The sequence below is a fragment of the Coregonus clupeaformis genome, chromosome 23 (genome assembly GCF_020615455.1).
Source record: "Coregonus clupeaformis isolate EN_2021a chromosome 23, ASM2061545v1, whole genome shotgun sequence".
Taxonomy (NCBI): Eukaryota; Metazoa; Chordata; class Actinopteri; order Salmoniformes; family Salmonidae; genus Coregonus; species Coregonus clupeaformis.
Genome location: NC_059214.1, coordinates 20,123,443 through 20,143,442, shown reverse-complemented (window position 1 = coordinate 20,143,442; position 20,000 = coordinate 20,123,443). Strand labels below are relative to the sequence as shown.

Genomic DNA, 20,000 nt, shown 5'->3' with positions numbered 1-20,000 from the left:
ATCAGCAGCCTATGGGCAACACATTGATGACATCTGATTGACTGTTACCATAACCTGCTAAATCAAAGTTGACATGCAGCCTGACACACTACTTCTGTATGGTAGGCTATAGCCTATGTCTCATCTAGAAGGTGCTCCCTGGTAGGCGTGCCGAGGGAAGGTAAATATGGGCTAAATATGTGGACACAACAACAGAAAAGGAAAAATGTGCGCGTACACATCAGAAAATGAATGCCTTGATTTCGGCTAATCTCAGATTTTTTTATATGACCGCATGAGATGTTACATGAGGGAATCAAACAGGTTATTTTATCAATGGCATATTTTCAATACGAAGGGGGGTCAGCTGCTGTCGACATACTGGAGGCTTCAGTTCCCTAGAGAAGCCTCCAACGCCTTTCTCATAGCAAAATCTCAGCCCTACCCATTTAGTCTGGTAGAACCAACACCCTCAAGCCGCCCTTCCCATTCACATACACGATAGTAGGCTATAGCCAAGCGCCCACAAACACAGCTTGCATCACGCCTCGACTTTTAAGAAAAAGATGGGCTACTTTTTGTCGAGTGATTGGAGAAGTATGATACATTTAGGTCGTCGGCGAAACTATAAATAATGTAGGTCTATACATTATGATGAGTTCGAACAGACTGATTATGATTTATAGCCTATAAATATATGTATATTGATGTGTTATGACAGGCCTATGTCGCAGATTAATGAATAAAAACATGTTTTGCCAGTGGGATAAAGTCGAAATAATTTATTGACTGATATGTTCTGTTCTCATAGTCTTTCTTTGGCAATAACCATATTATGGCCTATCTAGTCACAGGGGCCGAAGTGTAGGCTACAGTAGGCTATAGTTGTCTGGCTGTTCCAACGTCGGTAGCCTTTTTGCCACTCTGTTGATATGAATCTAACAGGTTGGAATACCACCCAATTAGAGCCACTCGAGGTGGGTCAGCTGTAACAATCTGTTTTATGAACCTGATACAGAAACAGCAGCAGAGGGGAAAATATTATGATCACAGTGATCGACAACATTCGATTGATATCCACTCTGACAAGGTTAAACTAGGCTACAGTAGGGCACAAGGATAATTTGTGGTGAACTATATTATTCTATGGGAGATCGAAAATGCCGAAAGAACAATGTTGTCAAAAACTATACATCACGCCTGATCCAGTGTTTGATCCATTGACGACATTATAAGAATGAGATTTGATCACAAATCTGTCATAACTAGCAGGATCATAGTAGTATCTTCTAAAGAGACACATTTCCTTTAAAACCTACGCCACAGTTGTTCTTTTAAATGAATAAAATATCTGTAAACTCTGGTAATCACCTGTCAAAATGGCAAGATGCCCATAATAAAGATGACCCTAAACTCAATTATTTGAGTAGATATAGGAAGGTCTATCATAATTATTTGAATAGGACAGATATAGGTTAGGCCTACACATCATGGAATATTATGTCACAAATAATTTATCTTTATTGTTTAAGGGCCTTCCAGACATCTTCTTTACCCCTATTTTTCCATCAGCTTTGACGTATCACTTTTGGAAAACAGGGACAGCTCCCTCTTTGTTTTCTACTGAGAAATGTAATTATTGTAGAAATAAAATATTTTTGAGATAATTATCTAAATTACACAGCCATAAATTCCCACCTTTGTGCAGCCCCATGGCATCGATTCCCATCCCCTGCACCCACCATTAGTTTCTCATCCAAGAAGGTGAAGAATCCGACAATAATCGCCAGGCACGCCTTGATGTTGCTTTCTCTCGAGTAAAAAGGTGATTGGAGGACACATGTGGATACTTGATTTAGTCAAAAGGTTTTCCTCTCTATAATGTAGTATTTCCCAGAGTTGGACCAAAAAAAATCACACAGGAGAGCGTTATGAAATTGCTGCCAACACAGTCGCCCTGTTCAGAGCATTCTGTTGCGCTTCCGGTTGTTACCGGGCACAAATGACCGGAGAGATGCAGGGTTGTGCGCGTGATCATAAATAATATCTGCTGAGGACTGGGAAGTCGGGAAGAGATAATAGAGAGCCAGCCTACAGTTTGGTATCACTGAACTGGAGATGACGTGTACCTGTAACACCTTAAAGAACATAAAAAAAAGTGTCAGATCATCATCTAGTGGTGGGTGAAGTAGGGGGTGTTTTTTCTCATTATGATACAACTAAAGGCTTCGCTACAGCTGTCACTACCATGTGTGCATTGTCACTACCATGTGTGAATCCATTTCGTTTTTCTACACTGACTGTAGTAGCCTACTCTTGTTGTCATCATTTAGCATAGCCTAATCTAAGAAGACATAAAATACCAACTTTGATGCATCTATTACTCTTCTTTTAGATGTTTGTTAAGAGACTGTGATAAATAAGAAGGCAGTTATAAAAAAGTGTGAATATTGCCTTCTGTCATTCTACCTCTAAAATACTCCCAGACCTCCACGTTTTCTGATGACACCTAGGGGCTGCAGGCAGCACTGTTCAGGGATCAAACAGAATGAAATCCAATGGGCTGCTTTGTGTACCTCATTCTTCCATGTACTGAAGTACAGCAACCATCAACTCTGTATTTTCAGAGAAAACAGTGTTATTGAACGTCTTGGTAGTTCTCCCTTCAACATCAGAGGATTGGTTAAGTCTGATCCTGACTGGAGATGTGTGACTGTGAGGGAAATAGTTAAAGAAGGGAGCACATATAGATTGGTGTTACCAATTGGGTAAAATGTGTTGGTTAAACTCAAATTTGGGTAAATTACAGTAACACTACTTTTTAATTATATTCAATTATATGAATTACATCATGAATCTCTAAAGGTTTTGTTTTCTGGGTAAATTCCTTTTGTTGCCAAAGGGGCCCACGCTGATGGATGACTAACAAACCACTCTGTGACATTTACAAACTTCCCTGTTAAATGTTTTTTCCCAGGAGCCTTTTTTCATTCAGGGCACATTGCTGGGTTCATGTTGCTATAGCACGGTTGGCCAGTGTGTGAGTTTCCACCATTACCCACTTCTCTGAATCATCAGCAACTACACTGACACGTTCAGTCATTTCTAGGACATCAATGCTCAGAGACAGTGACACTGATGGATGGTGCTCTAAAGAGCAAGTGTTTGTCTGAGTGCCAGCCAGATAATGTGGCCCGGACTTAGCTAATGCAATCCTGGGCAACACACCATGCATTATAGGAAAGCAAGAGTGTGATGGGAAACTTTGAAATGTACAGTAATGAGTGTGATCTCAACTGCTTTAAATGTTTCAAATACTTTAACTGATTGAGGCTTTAATGTTTTCCTGTACCAACATTGGATGGTGGTGTCATGTTATACACTCTTATAAACTGAATAACAGCTTATCTCACATACAGTAGTGAAGCCTAACAACACATAGTACTGCTTTTGATATTATTTCAAGTCTTCATACATAACACATTTGTATTGTTGATACCACAGACTGACCAGATTTTATTTCAGAAGTCAAATCATTTTTGTTGAGTTTAATTTTGTGTTTCTGCTTTGTTTTTCTACATGTGACTTTCTTTCTGAGAAAAAGCTAAACATGTCTGACCTAAATTGACTCCAGCCTTTTAGGCCTTCTCATGTCAGCTGACTTGATCACACTGGGGTAAGTACAGTGGGCTACATTTCTTTCAGAATGGAACAATTGATATCAACACATGACCAAACCTTTATGAACTCTTTAAAACCATCAGAAATGTTGAATAGGACCCAACATACAATTTTAGGTAATTACTTCCATTGTCCCTAATTGCACTCTTTGAATTTCTGTGATAGTCTTGCCCAAAGGAGGTATATGCCTATTTGTATTATATTATCCATTTGGTGTAGGATTTGTTCGTTTTTGTATTTTCACTCCTTCAGTTGAACAAAGAAATACTTTGGATACTAATCTTTTAAAACTCACTTCACTCGACGGGGTATGTGTGTCGAATGCGGCTTATAGTTTGGACGCGTTCCAGATACACAATTTAACGCAGGTCTATATTTCATGTCTCATGAACCACATGAGTATTATAATAATGTTGTAATCAGCGCAACCAGCGCAGAAATTGTCTAGACATATCTGGAACGCACCCAGTGTTTTACTAAGCCATTTAGGGGCGCTGTTGACAACGTTTTTCATGGGCGGACTTCACCGACTCCGATCAGGAAAGTTTAGAACATTCTGCCAAGTTAATACATTTCATGGCAGAGATGCGGATAGAAAATATATTGACGGAAACACTTAGATCATTTTGGTGGATTAAAAATGAATACATCAATACAGGAAAGTGGAGACAGGGATGCTCAACAGGTAGGCTGCTGACTTGCTATGATACTAATAGCTTTACTTTTATTGATACTCACGTTTACCACCATTCTACAACATGATGTGTTAATTGTGTTAAAATGTGTTAATTTGACTCTAGATTGAGAATGGCGACGGGAAACCGTTGCTTGCTTCACAAAAGGTGGTTGGAGGAGAAGCCAAAAGTTCGATGATGTCAGCCTCTTTTAATTTCATCAATTCGATAATAGGATCTGGAATAATAGGTAAATTAGTGTTTATATATTGAACTGTGGGAACATCATGTTTGTATTTCAGTGGCACAGCAGAATAGACCTACTGGTGGCAATAGTTGCAATTGACACCCATCTAGAGAGGGGAGCACCTGTTGCAAGTTACTGTATAATAAGTTGATCAATCATTTTACCCAATAAGATAAGCAAGTTATATATGTTCGGAACATGCAGGATCACATGATCTCCTGGGAATAGAAAACATCATAGGAGCTTCCTCAGCCACAGTGATCAGCCCCTGGGTGGTTGGCCTCTGCATCATATGACCACTGACATCATAAGACTTCTTTTGCACTTCCAAAATTATTTCTAAATTGTATGACTCAACTATTTCTGTCAGTTCAATGAAAACTAATAATATGTATGTTCTGAAAATAACAAAATTGCATGATCTGTCATTTAATTTGTTTTTCAGGTTTGCCATACTCCATGAACCAGGCTGGCCTTCCCCTTGGCATTTTTCTCCTGGTTTTGGTAGCATTTATTACAGGTAGGTTCTGTAATGGTGACAATTGTGATGAACTCCCTTTTATGATAAAATTAACAGCTAACATTGTGGTGTTGTTCTGTTTCTTCCCTGCAGACTACTCTATCATCTTGTTGATAAAAGGAGGGAATCTTTCAGGGACAAATAGTTACCAGTCACTTGTACGTAGCACTTTTGGTATGACTGGATTTCTGGTTCTGTCTTTATTGCAGTTCCTATACCCTTTCATAGGTAAGTCTTCAATGGAGATTTGAAAGTAAATCAGAACTACTTACAACCAAGATTTTATGAGATTGAGCAGTCTCATACAAACTGATATACAGGTACATGGGACTTGGAATGTAACATAACCACAGTATGTGTCTTCCCCAGCTATGATCAGCTACAACATTATAACTGGTGACACATTGACCAAAGTATTTCAGAGACTACCTGGAGGTACTGTATGGCACATTGTACTTTAATGTAATATATCTGAACATATAATCCAGTGACAGTAAAAGATAGGTCACAGTTTTGCTGAATTTAGTGCAAACACCAAGGCCACATTTATTATTGTATGTTGCTCATTCATATTTTTCATACATGCTATTTGCAGTTGGACCAGGCCACATACTTGCAGAGAGACATTTTGTCATCGCAGTATCCACTATTCTATTCACATTACCCTTGTCTCTTTTCCGGAATATATCAAAGCTGGGAAAGGTAAGACTTAATCACATATTGTCACATTTATTTAAGGAGTCATTGACTCATTCTGTAATTTGTGAGCTAAAGCATCTATCTATGTGATTCCAGGTGTCCTTACTGTCCATGGTGTTGACTGTTTTCATCCTCATCACTGTTATCATCAGAGCATCTACCCTAGGACCACAAATGTACATATATATATATATTTTGTTGTTTTGTTATTTATATATATATATATATATTTTGTTTTTTTGTTTTTGTTGTTTTGTTATTTATATATATATATATATATATATATATATATATATATATATTGTGACGTCACGAGAGGCTACACAGCTTTCAGCGGGATTGCTCAAGTAGTGCAAGGAGACAAGGTTCAAACAAAACAAGGATTTTATTATAGGTCTTGGGAAATTAACGAAAATATAACAAAATTCTGTTCTCTTGTGGCTCTTTAAGGGTTAACAGTTCAGGGATGTCTCTTCCACATCCAAAATCATAATTCTCACTCGCTCAGATAACTTTTCCCCAGCCTTACTGTAGTCCACGTTGCAGCTAGTGGCCAACCCAGCAAAAAGTCCTTCCAAATGTCTCTCACGTATTTCCACAGGTGCATATATCCAAAGGTGAGTATTTCCCAAAGGTAAGTATCTCCAAATCCTTATATTCCTCATGGAAGTGGACGTGCAGCACTCTTGTCCTCCAGAGAGCCCAGGTTGGAGACTGTGTCTCTTCACCCCCCACACACTCCCTCAGTGTGTCTCTTCCCTTCCCAAACCTTCAGCTCATCAGCTCCTCATTTGTTTCAGCTGCGTGGGAAGATTGGCCATAGAGGGGTGGAGTTCCCGACCATACCAGCAGATGGAGCCATAGCTGTCTGGGTTTGCAGCCACCTCAGGGGGATGTACCGTCCCTCCAGGACACAGCCTCTCGTGACATCACAATATATATATATATATGTATATGTATGTATTTAACCTTTATTTATACAGGTTTTTCTCATTGCGATAAAATCTATTTTTCAAGAGAGACCTGGTCCAACAGCAGCAGGGGGAACAAAGTTTCAGACAAAACAACTTACATACACTAACACAACATTGAACAAAACTATAGACACACATACAGTACAACAATTACATATTACGTAAAGAAACACGAATGTCATAACTAAAAAACAGCTGTCCTAAAGACAATTACATTCTTCTATGATATTTACATCGACCAAGTGTTTAAACTGCACCAACGTGACTAGATCATCAAATTTTAAAATGTTCAGGAGAGAATTCCAGGACCACGGAGCTGAGTAACTAAAACTATTTTTTACCATGACCTGTTCTAATTCTTGGTACTGTTAAAAGCGAATGAGAATGGGACCGTAATTGATATTTATTTACTGACCTGATTAAAAAAGAACAGGGATAAAGTGCCATTTTACCCAGTATGGCCTTATAAATCAGTGTATTCCAGTGTTTAAGCCTACGCAAGGTCAATGACGACCAGCCAACGGCGCTGTAGAGATCACAATGATGTGTTAGACGTTTTTGATTGGTAATGAACCTGAGGGCCGCATGATATACTGAATCAAGTGCTCTCAGGGTAGTGTTTGAGGCCTGCATATATATAACATCACTAAAATCTAAAACCACCAGTAATGTACATTGTACCAGCTCCTCCCTGGCCTCCAGAGAAAAACAAGCCTTATGCCGGTAATAAAAACCTATTCTCAGCTTGAGCTTCCTTATCAAGTTCTCCACATGAACAGTGAAGCTCAGCTTGTCATCCACCAACACTCCCAAATATGTGTACACTTTCACTTGCTCTATAGTATGTCCATCCAATGTAGCAACGACATGATTAGTAACATGCCTGGCATTTGAAAATACCATTGCATTTTTTAAAACCCGAATTCAGAACCAGCTTCAAATCACAAAGATTCTGTTGTATGATATTAAATGCTCTTTGGGCATTTTCAAAAGCCAAAGATAAACTACTACCACTTGAAACAGTATCATCTGAATAAAAATGAACATCCGCTGTTTCAATATGATCCCCAATGTTGTTGATATCCAAAATGAACAACAGTGGGCCCAAAATAGAACCTTGCGGAACACCTAAGCACAACTCTATGGACTCAGATTTACAACCATTACACATTGTGTACCATTTGATAGGTAATTTATAAACCAATCTAGAGCATGACCAGTAATACCACAACATTTTAAACTTTGCACCAACACAGCATGGTCCACGGTGTCAAACGCCTTCGACAAATCAATAAAGGCAGACACACAATGTAACATCTTGTCAAGAGCACAGTGGATGTCATTATATTACTTAACACTGTCATAATCTATTCACTCATATGCTATATCATACTCTAATCCAATCTGAAACACATTCTGTTTTTATTTTACATTTCAGTCAACTAAACGACTATTGAAGCAACTTACTCTAGAATTATAAAATGTTAAAATGGCTAACAAAATGTTTATCCAATGACTTTGTGTCCTTAGTCCCCCTACAGAAAATGCGTGGGTGTTTGCAAGGTGGAATGCGATTCAGGCCGTTGGTGTTATGTCTTTTGGTGAGTTCTCGACTACATCTACTATATATGTGTAAAGTACAATAAATACTTGTCCGAGACAAAACGGCCCATACATGTGTACGCTGTCATATTGTATGATAATGGATATCAGGTTTCATAATAGAGGAACTCCACACAAAACAATCACACAAAAATGTAATTTGGACTATCAATAGGTTGTAATACTTTGCCATATCCCTTTGTTCCATAGCCTTTATCTGCCATCACAACAGCTTTATGATCTACGGGTCTCTGAAGGAACAGAGTCTAAGTAACTGGTCTTGTGTCACCCACATGTCTGTTGGTTCGGCTATGATTGTCAGTATTCTGTTTGCTGTGACTGGCTATGCTACCTTCACTGGGTACACACAAGGTAAAACACAACACATAGAATCATAGAACAATCTTGTGGTGTTAGACCCAAGTGCATCCCTATACACACTGCCTAAGGAGTACATTTTTCTGATCGCCTCCTATATTTTCAGGTGATATCTTTGAAAACTACTGCGGGAACGATGACCTAGCTACTTTTGGTCGCTTCTGTTTTGGCATCAGTATAATAACAACTTTTCCTCTAGAGTGTTTTGTGACTCGAGAGGTATGACGTTATTTATGCACATGCCACTTCATATGGCACAGGACAGTTTGTTGTGTTCAATGTTCATTGATTTTAGTGCACATCACCTGCAAAAATCAAGTCCTTATTCTCTCTTTTATGTTTGTAGGTGGTATCCAATGTTTTTTTTAAAGGGTCTCTCAACAACCATGCCCATGTGGCGGTCACCTTGCTCATAGTTGCAGTGTGCACAGCATTATCCTTGGCCTATGACTGTCTGGGTATTGTTCTGGTGTTGAATGTAAGCTGGATGTCCTTTGATTTGTTGTAACTTATTTCTCTACTAAAATTGCATTGGTAATCTTTTAAACAGTGTTTTTTGTCTTCCAGGGTGTTGTAAGTGCCACACCTTTAATTTTCATCATTCCATCAGCTTGCTACCTCAAGCTTTCAACAGAGCACTGGTTCCAAGGTGAAAACCGCATCCCCTGTCTCATCCTCATAGCTGGTGTCTTTGTCATGACAACTGGTTTGATAATGGCGGTCATGTTCCCCGAAGACTGCTCCCATGGTGCCGAGATGTTTTACTGCGCAACTTCCAACCTCTCCATAACCCCCACACCACCCACTGAGCTACTCTTTCAGAATTCAACTCAGAATTCTAGATGAAACATTGTTGTTACACACTGGATATGACTTTGTATGCTCATTGTATTTATTACCTCTGCAATGAATGTGTGTGTCATAATTTAGGCTACTATTTGACTTTGATGTGTGAATGATAAAGTGCCAATATGCAATACATTTATCAATTTGTATGTCAGACTGTGAGACAAAGTTCCACCTTGAATTTTGCAAGTATTTACTTTAGAGAAACATACCACATGATGTCGCTATAACATAATCAAACTAAATAAAACTATTATAGAAAGGTTCAATTCTAAACTGAAAACAAAGCCACCTAATGCCCTCTTGCCTTGATGTCATGCCCTTCGAAGATTAATGTAGTTATATAAGTTTGTCCAATGGTAGTGCATTTTCAACTGATGGGTAGAGGGAATATGTATACATACTATTTGGGCAATTTCATGATTATAATATTTAGGCTATTTCAATATTATAAATGTAAACCCGAATTGTTCACTTCAGATGTAAAACAAAATAATAATACAAATAATATGAATTGACTCCTGCAATAAAAAATTTACATACATTTACATTGTTCAATTTATTTCAAAAACAGGGAAGTATGTGTATTCCCTCTGGGATGGATAGATTAAATCACTGCTGGGAGGAAAAACTAGAGAAGAGTCGAGGTATTCGACGCCCCATGAATGGTTATTTGAATCTCTAACCATACGTTTCGGCGTCGATTTTTGGAGTTGGTATGCATTTGGCAGAGAAAATTTAGCAGGGCTGGTAGCAGGCATCGTGTCACAACTTTGAAATGTAGACTGCTGGCTAAACGATGGAAAGACTGTGTTGTACTGGCGGCATATTGGAACAGAGGACCGACTGTTGTGTGGATCAAGAGTTGGAGATAGAAGTGGGAGTTCCAGAATTCATTTTGAACGCACAGTAGCGTAATGCATCGCTGAACGAATCAACGCCACGGTATATTTTGTACGGTATAATTTATTTTCTTCTCCCAAATAAATACTGATGAAAGTTGACAGCAGCGTGGAGGGCCAGGGGCATTCATGGTAAGAGATGACGAGTAACATAATGAGCTTAATTAAATCCTAATTGTCCTGTGTCCCACTTTGCATGCCGGGCAACAAAGAACAAAGTTACCCTGCGAAACTATGACCTGATTGTCAGTAGGTGTTCGATCAACCACAGCAAGCATTCGGATGGGACAGCTCTAGATGTAAACCTGTGCAATTTTAGTTATTAAATATGAATAATTGTGTGTTTTGCTTGTCTTTCGGTAGTCCGAGGGATTTTGTTAAACCTGTGCAGCTAGACATGGATGATAATGTGTCCCAACGAACTCCCGGACGACCGCTCTCTGGCTCAAGGTATGTGGATTAATTCTACGTGTATTTACTCGTTTAGAGGGTTCTGTGTGAGAACTGTCAGCCAACAGCTTTTCTTCTCAACTGTAGTCTAGCCTACTATACATTATTGTTCACGTCATGTTTAGAAGTAGTCATTATTATTTGGAGGTGTGCTGAAATGCTTCTAAAGATTGTTGAGGATATGACAAAAAACGTGTATATTAGATCATTATTGTGGAATTTTTAAACATGTGAGATCGTCTTGAGATTAAATAAATTGGAAAATATGGGACTTTTGTAACCCATGGAGTCTTATGTCATTCCAATCCCTTTTTCAGTTCAAACCTTTTCCCAGTCTTAACTGGGATTCCTTAAATTCATTCAATTATTCTATGCCATTCTATACCCCCAAAAATATAGTGTTGCAACACATTTTTGGACACATGTTGCAATCAAATTGCAATTTGGTGACATAATTGCATGTCTAAGGCAAAGGGTTTGACTAATTTAATAGTCCACAACCAGAGGGTCTTGTGCATCTCTTTCAATCAACTCTAACCTACATTCTTCCATCTCATATTGAGCACATGTAGTAACTAAAGTAACAGTAGTTGCAGACATTTCAGTAACCTTTGAACTCCACTCATTTCCTGCCTTCAGAGTTGTTCTGAGAAATTGCCTTGACCACATGTTGAGGAGATGGGAAGCATTTTGGAGGCAAACCAGTGTGCATCTCATGTGCATTATAATCAACGTCTGGCTATTTAATTTTTCTCAATACAGGTCAAAATAATTGTTTGTATGGATGATCCAAAATGATCCTTCAGAAGGTGTCTGTGTCTTTCCTAATGTTGAATATCAAATAAGAGTCAAAGATGACTGTGACATCTTGTAATGTCCCATTTAATTGGTTCAGGAACGGTTGCTTGGAGATAATGTCAGCTGACAGTATTCCAGTTGGTTGGAGGCATTTGCTCTTAAACTGGGAAGTGAGTTTCCAAAGTTCTTTGCAAGCTTTTACAGAGTCACTGCTCACTCCCTTGGCATGCAAGGGAGGGCTACATACTTAATGTGATATTAATTAGAAGTGAAATGGAGAATTTGAAGGCTTGATAGCAATTAATGTGAAGATTCCATTTCTCCACAGTTACTGACTTTCCCATATTGAGGCTGAAATACATTCATGCATCCATGTCATCAATTCAATTTATTGAAGGAAATAAATATAGTTTCAGAGTGACCCTTTGATATTTCATAATAGCATTTTGGAGATCGGCAGCAGAACCCCTCTCAGGCATTCTAGAGTAGCAGACTACAGAATTCAGTCTGCAATTTGGAAATGAAAACCACTCTCTCCATGAGCTGTTGTGTTGGGGGGAAATGCACGTGTCCAAGTTTTATTTGTGGCTTCTCATACTTGGAGCCATTAGATAACTGCTTCTGAAAATGAATCCTGCTTTTCAAGTGCAATGACTTGTGGAGACATGTGGCCCTCCACGCCATGCTACATTTGTTATCCTACTACTGACACTGCCAAAACACAGGCCCTCATCCAAGAGTGGCAGTTTGTAGTACACACAAACATACACTACATGCCCAAAAGGCTGGAGGCGTTACAAAATCATGGGCATTAATATGGAGTTGGTCCCCCCTTAGCTGCTATAACAGCCTCCACTCTTCTGGGAAGGCTTTCCACTAGATGTTGGAACATTGCTGCGGGGACTTGCATGCTGAAACAGGAAAGGGCCTTCCCCAACTGTTGCCACAAAGTTGGATACACAGAATTGTCTAGAATGTCATTGTATGCTGTAGCACTAAGATTTCCCTTCACTGGAACTAAGGGGCCTAGCCCGAACCATGAAAAATAGCCCCAGACCATTATACCTCCTCCACCAAACTTTACAGTTGGCGCTATGCATTCGGGGAGGTAGCGTTCTCCTGGCATCCACCAAACCCAGAATCGTCTGTCGGACTGCCAGATGGTGAAGCGTGATTCATCACTCCAGAGAAAGCGTTTCCACTGCTCCAGAGTCTAATGGCCATGAGCTTTACACCACTCCAGCCGACCATTGGCATTGTGCATGGTGATCTTAGGCTTGTGTGCGGCTGTTCGGCCATGGAAACCCATTTCATGAAGCTCCCGACGAGCAGTTCTTGTGCTGACGTTGCTTCTAGAGGCAGTTTGGAACTCGGTAGTGAGTGTTGCAAGCGAGGACAGAAGATTTTTACGCGCTACAGCACTCGGTGGTCCCGTTCTGTGAGCTTGTGGGCCTACCACGTCGAGGCTGAGCCGTTGTTGCTCCTAGACATTTCCACTTCACAATAACAGCACTTACAGTTGACCGGGGCAGCTCTAGCAGGGCAGAAATTTGACGAACTGACTTGTTGGAATGGTGGCATCCTACGACGGTGCCACGTTGAAAGTCACTGAGCTCTTCAGTAAGGCCATTCTACTGCCAATGTTTGTCTATGGAGATTGCATGGCTGTGTGCTTGATTTTATACACCTGTCAGTAATGGGTATGGCTGAAATAGCCGAATCCACTAATTTGAAGGGGTGTCCACATACTTTTGTATATATAGTGTACATAGCTCTATGAACACAGTGAAATTCACTTGAGGATTTGCTGAGTTAGCCAAGGCCTAGACTAAATAATTGTATGTCTAGTTCTGCTTGGCCATTGGAAAAGTCACTTAAAGGGACATTTCACAGCTGCTCTTTCACTGTATATGTTCATTAATATGTTATTAACATATACAGTTAATTCTGAAAGTATTCAGACCCCTTGACTTTTTCCACATTTTTTCCCTCATCAGTTTACACACAATACCCCATAATGAATAAAAATTACTGAAATATTACATTTACATAAGTATTCAGACCCTTTACTCAGTACTTTGTTGAAGCACCTTTGGCAGTGATTACAGCCTCGAGTCTTCTTGGGGATGACGCTACAAGCTTGGCACACCTGTATTTGGGGAGTTTCTGCCATTCTTCTCTGCAGATCCTCTCAAGCTCTGTCAGGTTGGATGGGGAGCATCGCGGCACAGCTATTTTCAGGTCTCTCCAGAGATGTTCGATCGGGTTCATGTCCGGGCTCTGTCTGGGCCGCTCAAGGACATTCAGAGACTTGTCCCGAAGCCACTCCTGCATTGTCTTGGCTGTGTGCTTAGGGTCATGGTCCTGTTGGCAGGTGAACCTTTACCCCAGTCTGAGGTCCTGAGCGCTCTGGAGCAGGTTTTCATCAAGGATCTCTCTGTACTTTGCTCCATTCATCTTTACCCTCGATCCTGACTAGTCTCCCTGCCACTGAAAAACATCCCCACAGCATGATGCTGCAACCACCATGCTTCACCGTAGGGATGGTGCCAGGTTTCCTCCAGATGTGACGCTTGGCATTTAGGTCAAATAGTTCAATCTTGGTTTCATCAGACCAAACAATCTTGTTTCTCATGGTCTGAGAGCCCATTAGGTGCCTTTTGGCAAACTCAAAGCGGGCTGTCATCTGCATTTTACTGAGGAGTGGCTTCCGTCTGGCCACTCTACCATGAAGACCTGATTGGTGGAGTGCTGCAGAGATGGTTGTCCTTCTGGAAGGTTCTCCCATCTCCACAGAGGAACTCTGGAGCTCTCTGGATTGCTCAGTTTGGCAGGGCAGCCAGCTCTAGGAAGAGTCTTGGTGGTTCCAAACTTCTTCCATTTAAGAATGATGGAGGCCACTGTGTTCTTGGGGACCTTCAATGCTACAGATATTTTTTGGTACCCTTCCCCAGATCTGTGCCTCGACACAATCCTGTCTCGGAGCTCTACGGACAATTCCTTCGACCTCATGGCTTGGTTTTTGCGCTGACATGCACTGTCAACTGTGGGACCTTATATGGACAGGTGTGTGCCTTTCCAAATCATGTCCAATCAATGTAAATTACCACAGATGGACTCCAATCAAGTTATAGAAACATCTCAATGATGATCAATGGAAACAGGATGCACCTGAGCTCAATTTCGAGTCTCATAGCAAAGGGTCTGAATACTTATGTAAATAAGGTATTTCTGTGTTTTATTTTGAATACATTTGCAAAAATGTCTAAACATGTTTTTGCTCTTTCATTATGGGGTATTGTCTGTAGATTGAGGGATTTGTTTTTATTTATTATATTTTAGAATAAGGCTGTAACAAAATGTGGAAAAAGTCAAGGGGTCTGAATACTTTCCGAATGTACTGTATGTGTCATCATTTCCTCACTACACACAAATACGAGCGTTTCTGCATCTCATCGGTATAAACAGGCCATCTACATTTCCTGGTTGTACGCAAACCACAATATCTAGAATTCATAGCGATTTTAGGACGTAGTACCGCCCCTGTCGAGGTGGATCCAGTTGAGAATGGGTGTCAACAGGTAGCTAACGTTACTCACTGGACCAGCCACTGATTCACAGAACGTCAGCTGGCAAATAACGTTTTATTTTTTATTTTTGAATCGACAACTGTAAAGTTTAGTCATGGTGTGGTGCTCATTACCTGATGTGCAAACTGCAAGCAAGCACAGGCTGCTGGTGTAACATTTCACCGGTTATCTTACTAAGAAGTTGAGCAGAGGTAACGTAGGTAACTTATCTAGCTAACGTAACTAGCTAGCGAACTACATTAGTTTATCGAAACTAAAATCTAGCTAGCTAGCTTTCATAATACGCTAGCGAGACATTCCAAAGCAAATCAATGTAAATAGCCAGCTGCTATCTGACAATGTGATGTGTAACTTTGCAAGCTACATTAGGTTACGTTAGCTACAGCCTACCGGACCATATCTAACCGTTAGCTAACTAGCTACCGCAGAGGGTAACGTGACTGGCCTATGTGTTCTATTTACAGAGTCCGATCCCATCAACATCTGCACTGGCATCAACATCAAGCTCAGCACCAGGAACTAGTGTAAGTCACCTTGACTCCATGAGCAAATAAATGTACTGGAGCTAGGCATAAACATGGTCTGTGTCTTGTTGTCATAGTTGGTGTATTTAAAAGTAGGCTACAACTTCAACTAATCAACTGACTGGTGTCTGTTTGGGGTGTGTATTGTGTGTGTGAAGGTTAGTATGCATTATCTATTGACATGAGGGGGATGGGTGGATATAGTACTGTACCTTGTTTGAGTGTGTATTGATGGAGACAAAGTAGTAAAATGTTGGCTAATCACTGACTAGTGTGTGTTGTACAAACTAGTCCTGCTGCTGCTGATGATGACTTTGACACTAGCTTTAGTAGTACAGATCCTGTAGACCCATTGGATGAAAGCTTTCAGCCGAGAACAAGCTCAAGCTCAATATCATCTGATGCGGAAGAGGAAAAGACTGCATGGGGCTAGCAAGAGCCTAAGTGTGTAGTCTGTGAGTCCAATTTCATGGAGCTCATGAAGTTCTGCCAGACCAGCTGCCATTGCCCAGCACAAGACGAGGTTCACCAGCAGCTGCCATTGCCCAACACAAGACGAGGTTCACCAGCTGAAGAACATTCAGGACCTTGCCTGGAACATTCAACCAACACAACATCCATATTCAGTTAGACTGATGTTGTAGTATAATATAGAATGCCTAGTATGTGCACAACTGCATTGTGGAATAGATAATGCTAGCTCTTGTACAAATGTACAGTATGTAATGGAGTTTGATAAAATTACAAGTGTACTGACAAGTGACTAAATGATTTCATCTGCATCAGAAACCAATAAAATGTTTACAACTTCTGGATCAATTCATTGTGATATTCATGAAACGTATTTGGAAGTAACTAGCTACACTCTTACTGCTAAAACAAATGATGGTGTATAATTTCAACTTTCATTTGTTGGTAAATAAACATGTTTCAATAAAACAGTAGATGAGTCTGTCCAATGTAGCAAATAAGTAGACATTGCTTGTATTCAAGACAGTGTTTATTTGCGCTGGAGACTGAGGTGAGATTACACAGCAGTTTACACAGCAGTATGCAGGAACAGTTTTGGCAATGTATGATATATATATATATATATATATATATAGTAGATATACTACTAACACCTATAATAAATACTACAGTTCTACAAAGGGAATACTTGCATATGGTGTTTTTGGGGTTAGCAGTGAGTTCACTTTGACACAAAGAGAGTTTGTTGTTATGGGACATTTCACATCTCTTGAGTCATAAACTTTTTTGTATCCATCATTGTGTGAGGGATAAATTGCTTGAATGGCTCCAACAGCACAAACAGGCAAGGGGATTCGATGTCCTCTGCCTAGCTTCTCCCCACGTAGAACAAACTCCAAAAATAATTTGTAGGTCATCAAGCAGTTTTGTCTGTAAGAGAATGACAAAAATGCTATTAGACTTTGATGGGTAATCGTTGTGTACTGTCTATTTCTAATGTAGCAGCATGATGCAGAATATTGCACATCTCACAGACACAAGTTCGCTAGCTAGCTAGCTACAACACACATATAGTTACTCAAAGACTAATATGAGTCATAGAGCCAAAGTCATTCCTTTACTCTTCGTCATCATCATCAAATAATTATCCAGTTTTTCTGCGGCTAGCTAGCTATAACGTTAGGCTACAGTACATTTTGGGTATAGCAAACAAAGCTAGCTAGCTCAACTTGGCTAGGTTGGCTTGTTGTGCTATTAGCAAGCCCCGTTATGGCCGACTCGATCACAAAATTGTACTGTACTGAACAACACTGCCTCGTGGAAAAATAGAGCTGATATTGCTAGCTAGCTACTGACAGCAAAACAATTTACTCGTTTGTCATTTGCCCTCCTAGTCCAGCTGGTCTAGGCTGCTGCCACCAGTTGATCTTGGAGGTTCTGAAGAACATATCCAGCACCCCTTTATCCATATGTGCGCCGGAACTTCGATGGTCTGTCAAACACATGATCCAGTAAGAACTGTGGGCGATCTAATTCGTTGCAGCACAGACGTTCCTCTTCGGCATGGCTGGACAACAGCCGCATAGGCACCACCAGTCGGAGTCTGACCATGGCTCCCCATCACTGTTGGCTGGTCTTGCAATTCTTGTTCTCGCTGTCTCCTCCTCAGTGAATTCTGGCTCAAATGAATAGGGCTGTATATCCCTATGTACATGTAAAAGAACATAAAAAAATGTTTAGTCATCCAGCTCTTCTTGGACAGAGGAATCATCAGAAGAAGCCATTGTAATTATTTACCAATCTCAGATAGACCGTGCACGGTAACAGCTCCCGTGAATCTGTAGAAACTAGTACCGCCCCCAGTTGTGAAAAGTCCGCCTTTGATGGTGGGAATACAATTGGACAAGGAAGTACGGCTCCTGTCAGGCTGAAGTCTTTACAAAGCCAGGGAAAATGAGTCAACCTAGATATCCTGCAATGACGTGGCAGATAGGAACATCGTTGAGACAAGTCCAATGGCTCTATTGAACAAGGACAAGCATATCTACTCGCTGCTAGCATGATCGTGCAATCGGCGAAACACAAAGCCCACAATAATTGCTACAAAACAAGACTCCATTCATTTTTAGATCAGATAGCAGGCTCACGTCATTGGTTGAACTCTCCCGGCGCAAAAATTAAAAAATACCACTGTGGTGCATAATTATGTCTGAAACACCTCTCATCACTCATAATTATGTAGGGAGACTGGAAAAACACCCCAAATAGTGTCTAGCGGTGACGTTTCCCTTTTAATATCTGCTGAAAGAGTATCATTTTGTCACAGCAGCATCTGTTTGAAATGACATCTGGTCTCATTTTGAAATTCTTCACTTGGCAACTTTGCATTTATATGAATAGAGCTGCACATACAGGCCTACAGTATACAGTAAAGGAGTGTAGGAGGAGGATGTGTAGATTTTCTGACAGTTTTTTGTGTTTTATAGGTGACATTCCTCGCTCAATACCAGCGTTTCCCAAACTCGGTCCTCGAGACCCCAAGGGTTGTACATTTGGTTTTTTGCCCTAGCACTACACAGCTGATCAAAGCTTGATGATTAGTTGATTATTTGAATCAGCTGTGTAGTGCTAGGGCAAAAAACTAAATGTACAACCCTTGGGGTCCCGAGGACCGCGTTTGGGAAACCCTGATCTATGCTAACAGCTATGTGAAGCCTGTGCTGATAATGGGACACACCTTTAACCATGATCTCACATGGCAGGCTTCCCTTGGGGTGGAGCCAAGCGTGGAATTGGTTAAGGTATTGTGACTGCCCACAGCTGTTTCCAGACACTTTGGCAGTCCAAGGGCACAGCTGCACTTTTGAATTTAGTGATGAAAGTTATGGCGAGAGGGATGGGCCAAATTCTTCAACAGATAGAAATGAGGAAAATATAGCCGCAAGCTGAAATCATTGGGGTCCAAGTCAAAACACTGCCCTATAACCTTATTTTAATTGTTTAGTGCCACATTGTAGCATACTGCCAGCAGTACACCCCTAATATGAGCTGCTGAACACCCATTTTTTCCATGGTAGAAGTTATAGGTCTTTGAGGCAAACTTGTTCCTTGTGAGGAGAGGAACTTGTGAAACTAATACCGCAATTTAAAATCCAAGTTTGCCATTTCAACTACTTGGAATTGTGCTACTGTGATGTTAATTAATTGTCCAAATATTATCTGAGACCTAATCCTTTTATACTCCTGCAAAGTTTCAACTCAGAACAGAAGACCTATTATGGAAACTTGCAAATAGTCGGGCCTCTACAATGTGTGACGGAGTGTTTTCATTTGTCAGGGTCTAGGTTTATGATTTCCTCACTGGATGCAGTTAAAGGGGAATAAAGCTACTATGTAAGGTATGGTGATGATTCAGCATAGCGAAAACCTGCAGAGTTCTAGTATTCTTTCCCCTTGAAACTTTCCTGAGGGATAAAAGACTCTCTGTTCAGCCAGGAAAATACTTCCCAATTGGGCCAGGAACTAGGTTACACCTTAAACACCAAACACTTCACTAAACTCTGAAAGCCAATAGAATGTGATGAACTAATATGAAAAATAACACATTTCTTAATACATTTTCAATGCAGAACTTTTCAATATTTAATGATACAGCATTTGTGCAA

General features: G+C 40.3%; 3 protein-coding genes across 5 annotated transcripts in view; 2 read left to right on the top strand and 1 right to left on the bottom strand.

The window, feature by feature from the left end:
- Positions 1-1,983, bottom strand: part of LOC121536814 (sodium channel protein type 2 subunit alpha) — a 74,388-nt gene extending 72,405 nt beyond the window's left edge. Inside the window, exon 1 of the mRNA XM_041844385.2 lies at positions 1,722-1,983. The gene's annotated coding sequence lies outside the window, so the exon portion shown is untranslated. The remainder of the gene's footprint in view (positions 1-1,721) is intronic.
- Positions 1,984-4,192: 2,209 nt separating this feature from the next.
- LOC121536815 (putative sodium-coupled neutral amino acid transporter 11) lies at positions 4,193-10,123 on the top strand. Of its 2 annotated transcripts, none has more exons than XM_041844386.1 (12): positions 4,193-4,345; positions 4,461-4,584; positions 5,027-5,101; positions 5,195-5,329; positions 5,471-5,536; positions 5,697-5,803; positions 5,897-5,976; positions 8,305-8,375; positions 8,587-8,748; positions 8,861-8,973; positions 9,101-9,232; positions 9,322-10,123. In XM_041844386.1, exons 1-12 carry the CDS (start codon positions 4,301-4,303, stop codon positions 9,598-9,600), a joined length of 1,389 nt encoding a protein of 462 aa, XP_041700320.1. In that variant the 5' UTR covers positions 4,193-4,300; the 3' UTR covers positions 9,601-10,123. The 2 variants fall into 2 exon arrangements, with proteins under 2 accessions (XP_041700320.1, XP_041700321.1); XM_041844387.1 differs by having other exon boundaries at positions 9,305-9,414.
- A 107-nt stretch (positions 10,124-10,230) lies between these two features.
- The window catches only part of LOC121536816 (cordon-bleu protein-like 1), a 52,735-nt gene continuing 42,965 nt past the window's right edge, over positions 10,231-20,000 (top strand). Inside the window, exons 1-3 of one of the 2 annotated variants that reach the window (XM_041844388.2) lie at positions 10,231-10,634; positions 10,866-10,952; positions 15,805-15,864. In XM_041844388.2, coding sequence (XP_041700322.1) covers positions 10,594-10,634; positions 10,866-10,952; positions 15,805-15,864 — 188 coding nt within the window. In that variant the 5' untranslated portion in view covers positions 10,231-10,593. The remainder of the gene's footprint in view (positions 10,635-10,865; positions 10,953-15,804; positions 15,865-20,000) is intronic. The other variant, XM_041844389.2, reaches the window with a different exon arrangement.